Source organism: Cynocephalus volans, chromosome 11 (assembly GCF_027409185.1).
Source record: "Cynocephalus volans isolate mCynVol1 chromosome 11, mCynVol1.pri, whole genome shotgun sequence".
NCBI lineage: Eukaryota > Metazoa > Chordata > Mammalia > Dermoptera > Cynocephalidae > Cynocephalus > Cynocephalus volans.
This window is the reverse complement of record NC_084470.1, coordinates 59,136,512-59,155,445: the sequence shown is the minus strand read 5'-3', so window position 1 is coordinate 59,155,445 and position 18,934 is coordinate 59,136,512. Positions and strand designations below refer to the sequence as shown.

The window sequence follows — 18,934 nt, the reverse complement described above, 5'->3', positions numbered from 1 at the left end:
ACTCTTATCAAGATACAGAACATTGCCACCACTCCAAAAATGCATTCCTCATGCCTCTTGCTGATCAATTCTTGCCCCTCTCCTTCCAGAGGCAAGTACTACTTTGACTTATTCTACAGTAGATTAGTTTTATCTGTTCTAGAATTCCATATAAATGGAATCTTATAGTATATAGTCTTTTGTGTGAGGCTTTTTTCACTCAGCGCAATGTTTTTGAGGTTTATGCACATTATTGCATATATCAGTAATTCATTCTTTTTTCTTTTTTTTACATTTTATTTTATTTTATTTTATTTATTTATTTTTATTTTATTTTATTTTTTATTATTATTTTTTTTTACTTTACTTTTTACTTTACAAGATGACTGGTAAGGGGATCTTACTTAACCCTTGACTTGGTGTTGTTAGCACCACGCTCTCCCAAGTGAGATAACTGGCCATCCCTATACAGGGATCTGAACCTGTGGCCTTTGTGTTATCAGCACCACACTCTCCCAGGTGAGCCATGGGCTGGCCCTTTTTTACATTTTATTTTGAACTAATTTTAGACTCATAGAAAAGTTACAAAAATAGTACAGAGTTCCCGTATACCCATAATCCAATTTCCCCCAATATTAACATCTTACATATCCATATTACAAAACCAAGAAATTAACATTGTTGTAATACTATACATTAAACTACAAACTTTATTCCAATTTCACCTTATTCAAATTGGTTTTCTTACCAATGTCTTTTTTCTGGTTAAGGATCCAGTCCAAGGTCCCGTATCCAAGGGTCCCACATTACATTTAGGTGTTATTTCTTCTTAGTCTCTTCCAATCTGTGACAGTTTTCAGTCCTTCAGTAATCTTTCATGATCTTGATACTTTGAAGAGTACTAGTTATCCTATAAAATGTCCTTCAATCTGAGTTTGTATGAAGTTTCCTCGTGATTTTGGACTATAGTTATATATTTTTGGCCAGACTACCACAGAAATTATATTGTGTTCTAGAGCATCATATCAAGGGGTTCATGATGTCAGTTCGTCTTATAGCCAGTGATGTTAGTTTATTCCTTTTATTGCCGAGTTGTATTCCATTGTACAAAAATACTAGTTTATCCATTTTTCTGTTGATGGATACCTAGTCTGTTTTTAGTTTTTAGCTATTATGAATAATGCTATGAACATTTTGTACAGGTCTTTTTGTGAAATTTTTTCTCCATTTCTTTTCAGTAAAATTCCTGAGAGCAAATTGCTAAGTTGTAGGGTAGGTACATGTTTGAGTTTATTTTTAAAAATCTGACAGATCTTTTTCAAAGTGATTGCACCATTTTGCATTCCTACCAATGATGTATGAGATTTCTGGTTGCTCCACATCCTTACCACATTTTATATTATCAGTCTTTTGAACTTAGTTATTCTGGTGAGTGTATTTGTTTCAAATTTTCTGATTTATTTCCCAAATTCTATTTTTAAATTTTCAAATTTACAGAAAAGTCAAAAGAATAGTACCTAAATAAATAAATAAATAAAATGAAATGGTTGGGGGAAAAAAAATAGTACCGTGAACACCTACGTACCCTTTACTCAGACTGACCAGTTGTTTAACCTTTTGTCATATTTATTTTTTCTCTTGTGTGTGAGTTTGTGTACAAAGAGAAAGAGACGAGAAAGTATATAGAAACTGCTTTTCTTTTGGTCTGGGCCATTTATGAATGTTTAAGACTATATAACTTTTCACCTCTAAATATTTTAGGATGTATTTTCCAAGAACAAGGGTATTTTTCTACACTAACACATTAAAAAACCCAAGAAATTTAATGTTGTATAATAATATCCCGTAATATACAGTCCATATTCAGATTTCCTCAGTAAAGTTCTGTACAGCTTTTTTGTTTTATTTTTCAACCCTGAATCACATATTTCATTTGGTTGTCATAGTGTCATTTTAATCCCCTCTAACCTAGAATGTTTCCCTTCCTCCTACTGTATTCTCTATCCCATAACACTGATGTTTTTGAAGAGTCCAGAAGAAGAAAAGTTACTCAGAACAAGAGGCTTCCAACAGACAGCCCACAGGCCGGGTACAGATGTGTGCGTTTGGTCTGTATTATAAGTGAAAATTTGAATTTATTGCCAGTATTTAAATAGGAGATTTCTGGCAACACTGGGCTTACATTCCACATGATGGCATGTGAGTAGCAAGACATCTATTTTAGTATTTGTCAGCTTGTACAGTATTCAACGCAAATAGAACTAAAGATGCTTTTTGTTGATGCTCAATTATTTTAGGTAGCAGAGTTACTCTGACAGAACATTAAATCACATGGAATTATGCAGCAATAAAATTATTCCTTTGCTAGGTCCTCAATCTACATTCCTCCAAAGAGAAAGTCTCTTTTTGAATTAAAGTTGGTATTCTTTAGTGCCCCCCTAACAATTACTGATCTCTCAGAGGGACACTGGCCCCAGGCTGAGACCACCATTTCATTAAAATTTAATAGAATTGTTTTTTTTTTTTTCATTATACTTATCAGCACCATTGCTTTCTGTTTATGGCAGGTAATATTGGTAAGTAATTGTATGTGTTGTACATAAATGAAGCAATATTAGCTGTCTGATAATAGATTCCATTTATTGAGTACCTGTTGTGTGGTAAATAATTTACTTAGATTTCTCTCCTTTAGTAAATAAAAATTGATAAACTAGAAAATGTATTATATCTTTTTTACATATGAAGAAACTGAAGCTCAGAGGGGTTAAGTGATGTGCATGGCTAGTCAGAGGCAGTTGTGCTGTTCCACAAGATAACTTCCAAGGCCATCACAGCCCTTTAAATTTGATGATCCTGTTACAGTCAACACCTGTAGGAAGATGGCAGCACATGGCTTTATACATGACACGATGGAGCCATTAAGACAGGTGACAGTCATGTGGGTACAGCTGGGAGAATGGAGACCATGATTTGGGGGACCTGTTTTGTGTAGGTTGTGGAAAGCTTTTTCAAAGTAGTACTGCCTCAAAAGACTTGGCAATTGTGCTGTCTGTTTAATTTCATGGGGGTGTGAAGCTGAATGGTCCCAGGAAAGCATTTGTTTCAGATGGCCCTTAGGTTTCTGCTGAATATGAGGAATAGTCTGGTGTGGGGGCTTCTATTATATTGTCACAAATTGAGATAAAGCATGGTCATTGTTTTTTTTCTCAGCAAATATAAAAGCAATCTTTTTTTCTTGTATGTACCCTGCAGGAACAGCTTTCTCAAGTCCTCGATGCCATGTTTGAAAGGATAGTCAAAGTTGATGAGCATGTCATTGACCAAGGAGATGATGGAGACAACTTTTATGTCATAGAACGGTAGGAGGTAGAGCTTTACAGTTGTGTGGCCACACTTAATCAGGTTCATGATTCAGGGAGATGCTTTACCCTGTGCTGTGTTCAGCCCAGAGAGGCTTAAGGCCATGTGAACAGGCTTCCTAAAGCCTCGTGAGGGTCCATAGCCTGCCCCTCTCTATCTATTGCTGTCCTGAGTCCTCAGTACAACCCATATTTAGGGAGCCACCATTTACAGTAGTAGAAAGTCTTCCAATTTTTCCGATTGTTTCCCTGATTTTTGAGGTTCTTTTAGTCTCCAAATAACTGTACTAGATTCAGTTGGTCTCCTTTCTTGTCAAGCTTTTGCTCAATTCAGGTTCTTAAACAGAAGATGCTCTCATTCCTTGGGTAACCTTTGGGTCCTTGATACCTGTGACAAACTATTACAATTAAAGGAAATGTTTTATTTGAAGAGTAAAGATGATATAAATAATATCTTCTCAAAGAAAAAACTTTACTTTTATTTGTTATTCTAATGCTTTCTACATAGAAATTCTATAAATAATGACAGAATAATTTCTCACATTGTATGCTGCCTCCAGCAGCCATCTCTCCCATTTGCCTTGATGTGTACTCCCCCTTGCCTTGATGTGTACTCCCCCATGCCTTGATGTGTACTCCCCCACCAAGGTAGAGGTCCCAGCAGGCACTTGTGGTGTGGGAAATAATCATCCATCGGCACATGTCCAGAACTTAAAGATTGAAATGCCTATCTACAAAGGGAATGATTTGTTACACATGTAAATGAGAGGGGTTATCCTTTGTATACAGTGAAAGTGGTGATTAACAAACAGGAAAGACTGTCATTTAAGTAAAAAGTACAGTCCCCCCTCCCGCCAGCTAGCTGCCAAAAAAAAAAGATACAGTTCCTAACATCAAAAAGCTCATTGTCTAGTTAGGGAGACAGACCCTTAAATAAATAATTGTTGCATAAAATGTTGATATCAACAGTGATAAAAACATATCCTATTATTTGGAGGAGAAACTGAGTCAGGGAGGTCAGTAGAGGCTCTCTGCAGTGCTGCTGCCTGAAATAGTTTGTGTCAAAGTTAAGTAGCCAGTGTCTGCTGGAGGAGAGACTGAAAACATTTGAATGAATTTACTCTGAATTCCATGTTTTCCATTCACAGCCTTACTGCTTTTGTCTTATCTACCAGGCCCCGAATGGGTCAGCTTCCCTACTGAATGGAGCTCTCTTGAGAGCAGAGTTGGTGCCACATAACTGATAGTTGAGTGATAGGTTTTATTCTCTGCTTTGCATTTAATATATGATACTAGTGATTTTATCAGACAAGTAGAGGTTCTTTATAGGAAATTTAGAAAGTAAAATAAATAAAAGTGAGACAGAAAGTAATTTAGTGATATCTCATTGCTAGAATGTATCCCTTTATTGTTTTTTCCATGCTTTATTTTGAGTTCAGACCTCTTGCCCAAAATTTGGTTCAGGTGTCGACTGATGATAATACATATACACTAAAAGCATATAAAAAGGTTTATTTCTCACACAGTGAGGTATTTTGGGGAGAGCAGGGCAGATCAAAAAGTGACTTGAGACTGCAGGGCTTGGGATTTTATGGTAGTTAGGAGGAGGGGCTGGGTGAGGGTACTCTTATGCATGGGCTGGCATTTGTGTTTGAACTTTCCCATCAACACCAAATGAGGGAGGACCAAGGCTTTTGTATCAGCTTGCTCAGATGTGGAGGAGAAGCAGCTTGAAAGCTGTCAACAATCAAATATCAAAAATGGAGTTGACTATTACATTTACATATATATATTTTTTTACATTGGGTCATACACTGTTGTGTGATCTAATTTTTAGAATTTATTTTAAGTATGCTGCCATGGAATTCAATATCATTCTATGTCATCATTTTTAATGACTGCATAATATAAATATAAACATGTATGAGGGTACTTCAAAATGTTTTTGGAAAAATAAAATTAAAAGATAATCCAAAACCAAAAAAAAACAAAGCAAAAGGTAATTCAAATCTTCCATGAACTTTTTGAAGTACCATATCATATTTGACTTATCCCCTATTGTTAGCACATTAAATTATTTGTAATTTTTGCTGCTATAAATATTACCTGGTGAGCATCCCTGCAGTTAAATCTTTTCGAGTGTCTTTGTTTATCTCTTTTGGAATGACTAGAAATGGAATTGTTGTGGCAAAGGGTGTCTTTAAAACATTTGCTATATGTTATTATCTTGCAGAAACTGAAATGCTTATGTTTGCCTCAGTGGTGTTGAGAGGCCCTTTTTCTCCAAATGCTTGTCAGATCTGAACATTTTTCTTTAGCAATCATTACCAATCACTAAGTAGAAAATTCTATCATTTGCTTTCTTTCTTTTTAAAATTTTTTTGTGGTACATGTTTATGAGATACAGTTTGTTGTTTCAATACATGCATATATTGTATAATGATCTAATCAGAATAGTTAACATAACTATCACCTAAACACTTATTATTGATTTGTAGTTATAACATTTAAGATTCTCTTTTCTGGCTATCTTGAAATATGCAATACAATATTATTAGCTATTGTCACCCTAGAGCACCAGAACTTATTCTTTCTACCTAACTGTGACTTTGTACTGGTCTACGAACCTTCCCCTATCTCCCCCACCTTTCTTCCTTTCCCTGCCTCTGGTAACCACTATTCTACTTTCTATTTCTCTCTTTTTAGTTTATTTTTCTTAATTGACCCATGATCATTGTATGTATTTATGGAGTACAATATGATATTTGGGTACATTCATACTGTGTGCAATGATCATGTCAGGGTACTTAGTATATCCATCACTTCAAACATTGGTCACTTCTTTGTGTTAGGAACATTCAACATCATCTTGACGAGCTATTCAAAGTACTTTGTTAACTGTAGTCTCCCTATGTTACTATAGAATCCTAGGTCCCATTCTTCCTATCCCTATAATATTTTGTATTCACTGACCACCCTCTCCTGATCCCCCCACTTCCCTTCCTCCCACCAGTATTAAGTAACCACTATTTTCCTCTCTACTTCTATGAGATCAACTTTTTTAGCTTTCACATATGAGTGAGAGTATGTGGTATGTCTCTCTCTGTTGCTAGCTTATTTCACTTAACATAATTTTCTCCACACTCATCCATGTTGCTACAAATGGGAGAATTTCATTCTTTTTTATGGCTGAGTAGTATTACATTGTGTATACATACTACATTTTGTTTATCCAGTCATCCATGGAAGGACATTTAGGTTGGTTCCAACTCTTGGCTGTTGTGACTAGAGCTGCAATAAACATGGGAGTACAGGCATCCCTCCAACCCATTGATTTCCCTGCCTTTGGTTATATACCTGGTAGTGGAGTTGCTGGTTCATATAGTAGTTCTGTCTGTAGTTATTTGAGAAATCTCCATATGTTTTCTGTGGTGGCTGTACTAATTTGCATTCCCATCAACAATGGATAAGAGTTCCCCTTTCTCCACATCCTTGCCAGCATTTATTTTGTGTCGTTTTAATAATAGTCTTTCTAACTGAGGTGAGATACTTCATTTGCATTTCTCTAATGATTAGCAACATTGAGCATTTTTTCATGTGCCTGTTGGCCATTTGTATGTCTTCTTTTGGAAAATGTCTATTCAGTTCCTTTTCCCATTTTTTAATTGGATTATTTGATTTTTACTGTTGAGATGTTTGAGTTCTTTGTAAATTCTGGATATTAATCCCTTGTTGGATGCATAGTTTGTAAATGTTTTCTCCCATTCGGCAGGTTGTCTTTTTGCTCTGTTGATTGTTTCCCATTTGTTAATTTTTACCTTTGTTCCCTGTGCTTCTGAAGTAAGTATTATTCATAAAGTCTTTGCCTAGACCTATGTCCTGAAGTGTTCCCCCTGTTTTCTTCTAGAGGTTTTATAGTTTCGGGTCTTACATTTAAGTGTTTAGTCCATTTTGAGTTGTTTTTTTTTTTTTTTTTTTGTATGGTGAGAGATAGGGATCTAGTTTCATTCTTCTGCATACGGATCTTCAGTTTTTCCAGCACTGTCTTTATACCAATGTATGTTCTTGGCTCCTTTGTCAATAATCAGTTGGCTGTAGGTACTTGTATTTACTACTGAATTCTCTGTACTGTTTCGTTGGTCTGTGTGTCTGTTTTTGTGCTAGTACCATACTGTTTTGATTACTGTCACTCTGCAGTACATTTTGAAGGGACTGTGATATCCTCCCATTTTGTTCTTTTTGCTCAGGATTGATTTGGCTATTCAGGGTCTCTTGTTCCATATAAATATTTGAATTGTTTTTTTCTGTTTCTGTGAAGTATGTCATTGGCAGTTTGATGGGAATTGCATTGAATCTGTAGATTGCTTTGGGTAGTATGGTCATTTTGATGTTATTGATTCTTCCAATCCATGAGCATGGGATGTCTTTTAATTTTTTTGTCTTCTTTAATTTCTTTAATCAGTGTTTTATAGTGGTTTTTTTGTTTTTTGTTTTGTTTTGTTTTGTTTTGTTTGGGGGGGGGTTGGTGGGATCTGAATATAGTTTTCACTGTAGAGATCTTTTACCTCCTTGGTTAAATTTATTCCTGGTTATTTTTTGTCATTGTTGCTGTTGTAAATGGGATAGCTTTCTTGATTTCTTTCTCTGCTAAACATTTTTGGTGTGTAGAAGTGCTGCTGATTTTTCTATGTTGATTTTGTATCCTGCAACTTTTCTGAACTTGTTTATCAGGTCTAGGAGTTTTTTTGTAGAGTCCTTAGGTTTCTATATAACAGCATGTTATCTGTAAACAGGGACAACCTGACTTCCTCTTTCCAATTTGGATGCCCTTTATTTCTTTCTCTTGCCTAATTGCTCTGGCTAGGACTTCCATTACTATGCTGAATAGAAGTGGGGAGAGTGGGCATCCTTGTTTTGTTCCAGTTTATGATGTTAGCTGTGGGTTTGTCTTATATAGCCTTAAAAATTAAGATGTATTAAGATTAAGGTTTCCTTCTCTACCTAACATGTTGAGAGTCTTTATCTTGAAGAGATGTTGAATTTTATCAAATGATTTTTCTGCATCTATTAAGATGGTCATATGGTCTTTTTCTTTCATTCTATTGATGTGATGTATTACATTTATTGATTTGCATGTGTTGAACCATCTTTGCATCTCTGGGATAAATCCCACTTAATCATGGTATATATATTCTTTTGGATGTGCTGTTGGATTCAGTTTGCTAGTATTTTTGCATTTGTGTTCATTAGGGATGTTGGCCTGTATTCTTTTTTGTTGTTGTGTCTTTGTCTGCTTTTGGTATCAGGGTAATGCTGGCCACATAGTATGAGTTTGGAAGAATTCCATCCAATTCAGTTTTTTGAAATAATTTAAGAAGTATTGGTGTTAGATCTTTAAATGTTTGGTAGAATTCAGCAGTGAAGCCATCTGATCCTGGGTTTTTTTGTTTGTTTGTTTACGTTTTTGCTGGGAGACTTTTTATTACTGATTTTGTCTTGTTAATTGTTATTGGTCTATTTAGGTTTTCTATTTCTTCTTGGTTCAGCCTTAGTAGGGCATATGTGCCAGGAATTTATCCATTCCTTCTAGGTTTTCATATTTATTGGCATATAGTTGTTCATAATAGTCTCTGATGATTCTTTGTATTTTAGTGGTATCTGCTGTAATGTCTCCATTTGCATTTCTGATTTTGTTTTTTTGGATATTATCTCTTTTCTTTGTGGTTAGTCTGGCTAGTGGTTTGTCAATTTTGCTTATCTTTTCAAAGAACCAGCTTTTCACTTGATTGATTTTTTTGGTATTGTATTTTTAGTCTCAATTTCATTTTTTACTGCTCTGATTTTTATTATTTCTTCTCTTGTACTTTTTTGGATTTAATTTGTTCTTGCTTTTCTAGTTTCTTGAAGTGCATTGCTAGGCTCTTTATCTGAAATCTTTCTATTTTTTTGATGTAGGTATTTATTGCTATAAACTTTCCTCTTAATACTGCCTTGGCTGTATTCTATAGGTTTTGGTATGTTGTGTTTCTGTCTTCATTAGTCTCATGAACTTTTTTGATTTCCTTTTTAATCTTTTTTGACCCTTTGGTCATTCAAGGGCGTGTTGTTTAATTTCCATGTATTTGTGTAATTCTGCAAGTTCCTCTTGGTATTGATTTCTAGTTTTATTCTATTATGGCCAGAAAAAAATACTTGGTGTGATTTTGGTTGTTTTGAACCTGTTTAGACATATTTTGTGACCTAACATATGGTTATTCCCAGAGAATGTTCCATATGCTGATGAAAATAATGTGTATTCTGCAGCTGTTGGATGAAATGCTCTATATATGTCTGTTAGGTTCATATGGTCTATGGTACCATTTAAATCTGATGTTACAATCATACCAAAACCTGTGGGATACTGCAAAAGCAGTATTAAGGGGGAAATTTATTGCATTAAATGCTCACCTCAGAAGAATGGAAAGATGGCAAGTGAACAACCTAACACTTCACCTTAAAGAACTAGAAAAACAAGAACAATCCAAACCTAAAGTTAGCAGACAGAAAGAAATCATTAAGATCAGAGCAGAACTTAATGAAATTGAAACCAAAAAAACAATTCAAAAGATCAATGAATCAAAAAATTGGTTTTTTGAAAAGATAAATAAAACTGACAAACCATTAGCATGGCTAACTAAAAAAAGAAGAGAGAAGACTCAAATAACAAGAATTAGAAATGAAAAAGGTGATATTACAACTGATTCATCTGAAATACAAGGAATCATTCGAGACTACTATAAACAACTATACGCCAACAAATTTGAAAATCTGGAGGAAATGGATAAATTTCTGGACACATACAAGCTCCCAAAACTGAACCATGAAGACGTAGAAAATTTGAACAGACCAATAACAATAAAGGAGATTGACGCTGTTATCAGAAGGCTCCCAACAAAGAAAAGCCCAGGACCAGATGGATTCACAGCAGAATTTTACCAAACATTCAAAGAGGAATTGACACCGATACTTTACAAACTATTCCAAAAGATTGAAACAGACGCATATCTCCCAAGCTCATTCTATGAAGCAAACATCATCCTAATACCAAAACCAGGTAAAGATATAAACAAAAAAGAAAACTACAGGCCAATATCCTTGATGAATATAGATGCAAAAATCCTCACTAAAATACTAGCAAACAGAATACAACAACACATACATAAAATCATTCACCACGATCAAGTGGGATTCATCCCAGGGATGCAAGGTTGGTTCAACATACGCAAATCAATAAATGTGATACACCATATTAATAAACTCAAACACAAGGACCATATGATCATCTCTATAGATGCTGAAAAAGCATTTGATAAAGTTCAGCACTCATTCATGACAAAGACCCTCTATAAGTTAGATATAGAGGGAAAGTATCTCAACATAATTAAAGCCATATATGCCAAACCCACTGCCAATATCATCCTGAATGGGGAAAAGCTGAAAGCTTTTCCTTTAAGAACAGGAACTAGACAAGGATGCCCACTCTCACCACTCCTATTCAACATAGTGTTGGAAGTATTAGCCAGAGCAATCAGAGAAGAGAAGGAAATAAAGGGCATCCAGATTGGAAAAGATGAAATCAAACTGTCCCTGTTTGCAGATGACATGATCCTATATATCGAACAGCCTAAAGCCTCTACAAAAAAACTCTTGGAATTGATAAATGATTTCAGTACAGTAGCAGGATACAAAATCAACACACAAAAATCAGTAGCATTTCTTTTCTCCGATAGTGAACATGCAGAATGAGAAATCAAGAAAGCCTGCCCATTTACAATAGCCACCAAAAAAATAAAATGCTTAGGAATTGAGTTAACCAAGGATGTGAAAAATCTCTATAATGAGAACTACAAACCACTGCTGAGAGAAATTAGAGAGGATACAAGAAGATGGAAAGATATCCCATGCTCTTGGATTGGAAGAATCAACATAGTGAAAATGTCCATACTACCCAAAGTGATATACAAATTCAACGCAATCCCCATCAAAATTCCAAAGACATTTTTCTCAGAAATGGAAAGAACTATGCAGACATTTATATGGAATAATAAAAGACCACGCATAGCCAAAGCAATGCGGAGCAAAAAAAATAAAGCTGGAGGCATAACACTACCTGACTTTAAGCTATACTACAAAGCTATAATAACCAAAACAGTATGGTACTGGCATAAAAACAGACACACTGACCAATGGAATAGAATAGAGAATCCAGAAATCAACCCACACACTTACTGCCATCTGATCTTTGACAAAGGCACCAAGCCTATTCACTGGGGAAGGGACTGCCTCTTCAGCAAATGGTGCTGGGATAACTGGATATCCATATTCAGGAGAATGAAACTAGATCCATACCTCTCACCGTATACTAAAATCAACTCAAAATGGATTAAGGATTTAAATATACACCCTGAAACAATAAAACTTCTTTTTTTTTTTTTTTTTTTTTTTTTTCAATAAAACTTCTTAAAGAAAACATAGGAGAAACACTTCAGGAAATAAGACTGGGCACAGACTTCATGAATACGACCCCAAAAGCACGGGCAACCAAAGGAAAAATAAACAAATGGGATTATATCAAACTAAAAAGCTTCTGCACAGCAAAAGAAACAATTAACAGAGTTAAAAGACAACCAACAGAGTGGGAGAAAATATTTGCAAAATATACATCTGACAAAGGATTAATATCCAGAATATATAAGGAACTCAAACAACTTTACAAGAAAAAAACAAGCAACCCAATTAAAAAATGGGCAAAAGAGCTAAGTAGGCATTTCTCTAAGGAAGATATACAAATGGCCAACAGACATGAAAAAATGCTCAACATCACTCAGCATCCGGGAAATGCAAATCAAAACCACACTGAGATACCATCTCACCCCAGTTAGGATGGCTAAAATCCAAAAGACGCTGTACGATAAATGCTGGCGATGTTGCAGAGAAAAAGGAACTCTCATACATTGTTGGTGGGACTGCAAAATGGTGCAGCCTCTATGGAAAATGGTATGGAGGTTCCTCAAACAATTGCAGATAGATCTACCATACGACCCAGCTATCCCACTGTTGGGAATATACCCAGAGGAATGGAAATCATCAAGTCGAAGGTATACCTGTTCTCCAATGTTCATCGCAGCACTCTTTACAATAGCCAAGAGTTGGAATCAGCCCAAATGTCCATCATCAGATGAGTGGATATGGAAAATGTGATACATCTACACAATGGAATACTACTCAGCTATAAAAACGAATGAAATACTGCCATTTGCAACAACATGGATGGACCTTGAGAGAATTATATTAAGTGAAACAAGTCAGGCACAGAAAGAGAAATACCACATGTTCTCACTTATTGGTGGGAGCTAAAAATTAATATATAATTCACACACACAAAAAAAAAAACCCCGTGTGGGGGGGGGAAGAAGATATAACAACCACAATTACCTGAAGTTGATACGACAAGCAAACAGAAAGGACATTGTTGGGGGGGAGGCGGGGAGGGGGGGTGATAGGGAGCTTTTGGTGATGGGGAACAATAATCAGCCACAATGTATATTGACAAAATAAAATTTTTTTAAAAAATCTAAAAATAAATAAATAAATCTGATGTTACAGGCTGGCTGGTTAGCTCAGTTGATTAGAGCACAGCCTTATAACACCAAGGTCATGGGTTCAGATCCTCATACTGGCCAGCCACAAAAACCCCAAAAGTAAATAAATAAATCCGATGTTTCCTTGCTGATTTTCTGTCTCAATGATGTGTCCAATGCTGAGAGTGAGGTTTTAAAATCCCCCAGTACTGTTGTCTCCCTTTAGATCTGATCATATTTGCTTTATATATATGGGTGTTCTGGTGTTGGGTATATATTTATAGTTGTTATATCCTCTTGCTATATTGATCCCTTTATTATTATATAGTGCCCTTCTCTGTCTCTTAGTACAGATTTTGATTTAACGTCTGTTTTATCTGACATAAGTATAGCTGTTCCTGCTCACTTTGTTTTCCATTTGCATGGAATATCTTTTTCCAGCCCTTCACTTTCAGTCTATGTGTGTCTTTGTAGGTGAGGTGTGTTTCTTATAGGCAGCATATAGATGGTCACTTTTTTTATCCATTCAGCCAGTTTATGTCTTTTAATTGGAGCTTTTAATTCCCTTACATTCAAGGTTATTATTGATATGTCAGGTCTTACTCCTGTCATGTTATTGGTTCTTTTCTGATTATTTTGTATATCTTTTGTTCCTTTTTTCTTCTCAGTATTTATCCTTGAGCTTTGGTGGTTTTCTGTATTGATAAGGTTTGATTCCCTTCTCTTTCTAATTTCTGTATCTATTCTCCTAGTAAGTTTTATGTTTTCAGGTATTTTCGTGCTGATTGTTATTGTTCTTTCTCTTCTAGATGTAGGACTCCCCTAAGCATTTCTGTTAAGGCCAGTCTGGTGGTGATTAATTCCCTTAATTTTTGCTTGTCTGAGAAAGACCTTACTTTTCCTTAACTTTTGGAGGGTAGCTTTCCTGGGTATAGTATTCGTGGCTGGCAGGTTTTTGTTGTTGTTGTTGTTGTTTTTTCAGTACTTTGAATATGTCATCCCATTCTCTCCCAGACTATAGGGTTTCTGCTGAGTAGTCTGCTGTTACTGTAATGGGAATTTCCTTATAAGTGACTTGATGTTTTTCTCTTGCTGGTTTTAGAATTCTCTGTTTGTTCTGAACCTTGGATAGTTTGACTACAATGTGTCTTAGAGATGACCTATTTGGGTTGAATCTATTTGGGGACATTTGAGCTTCCTGGAGTTGGGTATTTGTATCTTTCCCAAATCTATGGAAATTTTCAGCTATTATTTCTTTAAATAGGTTTTCAGTATCTTTTTTGCTTTCTTTTTCTGGAATGCCCATAATTCTCATATTTGCTCATGTATCCAATAGATCTTGTAAGTTTTGCTCATTCTCTTTTCTTTTTTCTTTCTTTCTTTTTTTTGTCATCCTGTTATTTCAAACCTCTGTCCTCAAGATCAGAAATTCTTCTGCTTGATCTAGTTTGTCGTTGAGACTCTCTGATATATTTTTATTATGTTCAATGAATTCTTCAATTCCAAGATTTCTGCTTGATTTTTTAAAAATCATATCTATCTCTGTTTAATTTCTCATTCAGATCATGAATTGTTTTTCTGATTTCATTGAACTCTTTGTATTCTCTTGTATCTCAGTGAGTTTCCCTAAGACAATTAATTTTGATTTCTTTTCCAGCAAGTCAGCAATTTCTAATTCTTTGGGACCAGTTACTGGAGCATTATATTGGGTTTTTTTGATGTTGTCATGTTACCTTATTTTTTCATGTTTCTTGTTTCCCTGCATTGACATCTGCATCTGGTGGAACAGTCACCTTTTTCAGTTTTGTAGAGTGGCTTGCATGGGAGAAGATTTTCACCTGCAAATGTGTCCTGGGCCATTGATTGAGTAGAGTACAGTGGTTTCATTCCAGATGGATACAGTAGTGTAGGTTCTGTGTAGTTTCTTCAGCTGTAATCTACTTTTGCTATGTCTGTGAGTGACTTAGTAACCTATACTTTAGAGGTTTGTGGTGGCAGTGGCACAGCTTTTCCAGAAGAGGTATCACAGGATGGGTTGATTCACAGTATGGAGGTGTGCACATGCACCCTTTGGGTCAGTTGTCTCAAGAGCTGGCTCAGTAGGGATGCAGTTGCTGGATTGATTCTCCGGCTGGGGGTGTGGGTGTATGGTATATAATGGTCTCTGAGACTGGATTGCCAGTGGAAGGGTCACCATGCTGCTTCTCTGTCCAGGAGTGGGTCTGCCAGGGTCATATTAGCTGAGGTGTTTCTCACTCAGATGCTTGTACATGTGGTAGCTCAAAGATTTGGGGGTGGGTCTTCTAGGGACATGATAGCTGAGCTGTTTATCTGAACCAGGGGCATGGATGCACTTTGGCTTGGCTAGCAGAGTGCAGGTCTGCCAGTGGCTCTTCTGCTGTGCTAGTTCTTGGGGCCCAATGTGAGGTCATGCTTCCCTCTGTGGTTCGAGATCTGGGCTGCCAAGGGTGGAGCTTCTGAGCCACTTCTTAGGAAGTGGGAGAGGCCACTGGTGGGGATGCAGTGGGACGGTCTGTCCAGCTGCTTCTTGGACTGTTGGCAAGGCTACCAGGCATGCCTTCAGCTAGAGTCCAACCAGCTGCTTTCTAGTAGGTGGGCGAGGCTGCTAGGCAGGCCTGCAGTGAGGGGGGCCTGTCCAGCCATCTCTCAGACTGTTGGTAAGACTACTAAGCAGGCCTACAGCGAGGGGCCTGTCCAACTGCTCCTTGGACTGTTGGTAAGGCCACTAGGCAGGACTGTACATGAGAGAACTGCCTAGCCACTACTATGGGAGGGTGAATGTGCTTTATTTCCACTAGCTCAAGGGTGTTTTCTTTAGGGTGGAGATGCATGAGCTGTTTTCCCAGGTTGGGGGCTTAGGCGCACCCAACTGAGTCAGAACTGCTGTTAGCCTAGGCTTCAAACTGCCAGGATCAGGGCGTTGTAGCCTCTCGTGTGAGTGCTCTAGGAAGAGGGTAGAGCCTAAAAGCTGGGGATGCACCCCTGGGTGCAGCTTGCTCCTTTAATGCCTCTGGTTTCAAGATGTTGCTGTCCTGAATCAGCATGGATCACAAGGGTGGGAGGGGGCGAGTATAGTTTGTGTTAGTATTCTAAAGCAATGCAGTGCATGTATTCTAGGATGCTCCCCACACTTGCCTCTGGGCTTGTCCTGATGCAGTATCTATGGGCCCCTGTGGTGAGTTTAGAAGTTGGTGTGGGTCCCCTGCCTACCTTTTCACCTCAAGGAAAAATTCTTCCTGTGCCCATCCTGGTGTCAGATATATGTTGGCTGAAATTATGTGCCTCTCTCTCCCTCTCTCTGCCACCATCCTGGGCTTTTGTGCTCCACAGGGATCTCACCAATCTCCTGCTGTACTTCTATGCTCTCCCACCATGTTTCCATCAATATTTACCTATCTGTTAATTGTTCTGATTCTTTTCTGTGGGAGGAATGAGTCCTGGGCACCTCTAGTTCACCATCTTGCCCCACCTCTCTACTTTATTTTAATCAGTTATATCCTAATTTTCAACAGGCTATGAAAGAAAACCCATACAGTCATTTCAATACTTGCAGCAAAGCATTTGACAAAATTCAACACTTTGTGATAAAAGTGCTTATCAAACTGGGAATAGAAGGGACTTTCCCCAGCCTGACTAAAGGCATTTATAAAAAAACCTACAGCTAACATCATACTTAGTGGAGAAAGACTGATTGTTTTCCCTGTAAGATGGAGAATAAAACAAGGATGTCTGCTCTTACCACTTCTACTCAATATTGTACAAGAGATCCTAGTCAATGAAATAAGGCAAAGAAAAGGAAGGAAGTTAGGGATGGAGAGAAGAAAGGAAAGGAGAAAGGTAAGGAAAGAAGGATGAAAGAAAGGGTATATAAATTGAACTTATTTGCAGATAACATGATCCTCTATGTAAAAGATCCCAGGACTACTACAAAAAAGCTACTAGAACTGATAAATGACTTTAGCAAGGTCACAGGATACAAAGTCAAAATGCAAAAATCTGTTGCATTTCTATATACTAGCAAAATTCCATCAGAAATTCCCTATAACAATGTTTTATATTATATGTACTTATCAGTTCTTATATTTATCATCAGAAATAATTAATGAAATTTTTTCTTTTTATTCTTCCAGGGGAACCTATGACATTTTAGTAACAAAAGATAATCAAACCCGCTCTGTTGGTCAGTATGACAACCGTGGCAGTTTTGGAGAACTGGCTCTGATGTACAACACCCCAAGAGCTGCTACCATTGTCGCCACCTCAGAAGGCTCCCTTTGGGGACTGGTGAGTGAGAGAAATGGTTCCCTTTGCATGGCACCATATTAATTTCCATTACTTCAGAGTCTCTGTCCTTGGGCTGTTGGTTCACACCATATTTTATAGCTAGTTCTGTGAAAGACATTGTGGAAGGTCTTGTGCAAATATATTTTTCCATTTCTCTAAAATGATTTGTCAACAAACCATTAACTCCAAGTTAAAGAAACAAGACTAGGTTGTATACAGCTTTTATTACATTTTCTGTTTCTTTTTATCAGACAGGTGGGAAGAGAGAGGATAACTCTCCATAGAAGAAGCAGCCTAGAAAAAATGTCACTGAAAGCTCTGCCAATAGTGTTTTCCATTTCTAGATGTGTCAGGACCAACTTTTCCCTGTGTTCAGCCATTTACTTGTTCATAATATCCAGTTGACTTAGATCACTAGCAAGGCTGATGGCCATATTGCAGGAAAGAGAACCTTCCCAGAATGTCTCAGGCATGATACTCCTGTGATCCTGTCTTCTATTATACGTGACCCACCTTGTTTCCTTCAGTATCAAATTATATATTATTCAAAATGTATAACTCTCTTCTTTCTTAAAGAAAATAATTATCCTCTTGTACAAATTCCAAATTTCACTTTTAAAATGTTGACATCTATAGTAGTTTATTTCCATTTATCTTATAAGCAGAATTAAATGTATACCATAGAATTATCAACGTATTTTCTCAAATGAAATAAAAAAGAAATGAAAGAGAGCTTTTAATGTGACATACTGATGTGAAATTAAGAGTGCTCCTGAAAGATGAGAGATATAATGGCTTAAGAATAGATCACCCAAGGGGCCAGCCAGTTAGCTCAGTTGATTAGAGCACAGTGTTTTAACACCAGGGTTAAGAGTTTGGATCCCAGTACCGGCCAGCTGTCAAATAAAAAAAAAGGACAGATCACCCAGTTGGGGACCCAGTGATTGAAAAACTCAAGAATAGATAAATATGGGGAAATAGTAAATAATACAGGAAAATAAACTCAGTTTTAAAATGCACTGGTGCCAACTACCAGTTTAGGCTAAGATGGAATAGCCCCATTCCTTGCTAGTCTTCCCTATTAAAACTAAAAAAACACTGTACATAATACAGTATACAAACATAGGAAGACCCTGAAAGGTGGCACACTGGCTAGGGACCTTGAAACTTGAGGAAGGACATAACAGTGAGTTCCCTGGGTTTCCTTATTGCTTCCCATATATTTCAGATGGGATGCCGTAAAGGCCTGCAACCCAGATCTGCCAACAGGTACATTCAGAAAAAGCGTCAAGCAAAAGCTGCTCCCTGTAGCCAAAGGACCAGGAAAAGAGTGGCTTAGCAGAACAGAAAACCTTTGTTGATAATACCAGCCCTACCCCAGCCAAATACCAAAAGGAAAACTGCTTTTACCTCCCACGGTGTCACTGGACTGAGCAGAAAGCTGGACTTCCAGCCCTATTTGGCAGTAAAGAGGCAAAATGAGGTGGAGCATGGTGTTGCTAGTTGGCACTCTACTTTCCCTGCCAGAGTAGTGTCAGTGGGGCCTGGATGGGAACTGAACATGCACTCCCACTTGTACATTCATGGTGTACCTAATCAGGGTGAAAACTTGCAAAAAAAAAAAACTTTACAACATCATATCCAAAATGTCCAGGGTACCATCAAATCACT

The 18,934-nt window shown here is 37.0% G+C and overlaps 1 protein-coding gene across 1 annotated transcript in view; it reads left to right on the top strand.

Annotated features, from left to right (window-relative positions):
* PRKAR2A (protein kinase cAMP-dependent type II regulatory subunit alpha) overlaps positions 1 to 18,934 on the top strand; it is a 119,839-nt gene that overhangs the window by 77,182 nt on the left and 23,723 nt on the right. The window contains exons 5-6 of the mRNA XM_063113684.1: positions 3,232 to 3,338; positions 17,110 to 17,263. Coding sequence (XP_062969754.1) covers positions 3,232 to 3,338; positions 17,110 to 17,263 — 261 coding nt within the window. The remainder of the gene's footprint in view (positions 1 to 3,231; positions 3,339 to 17,109; positions 17,264 to 18,934) is intronic.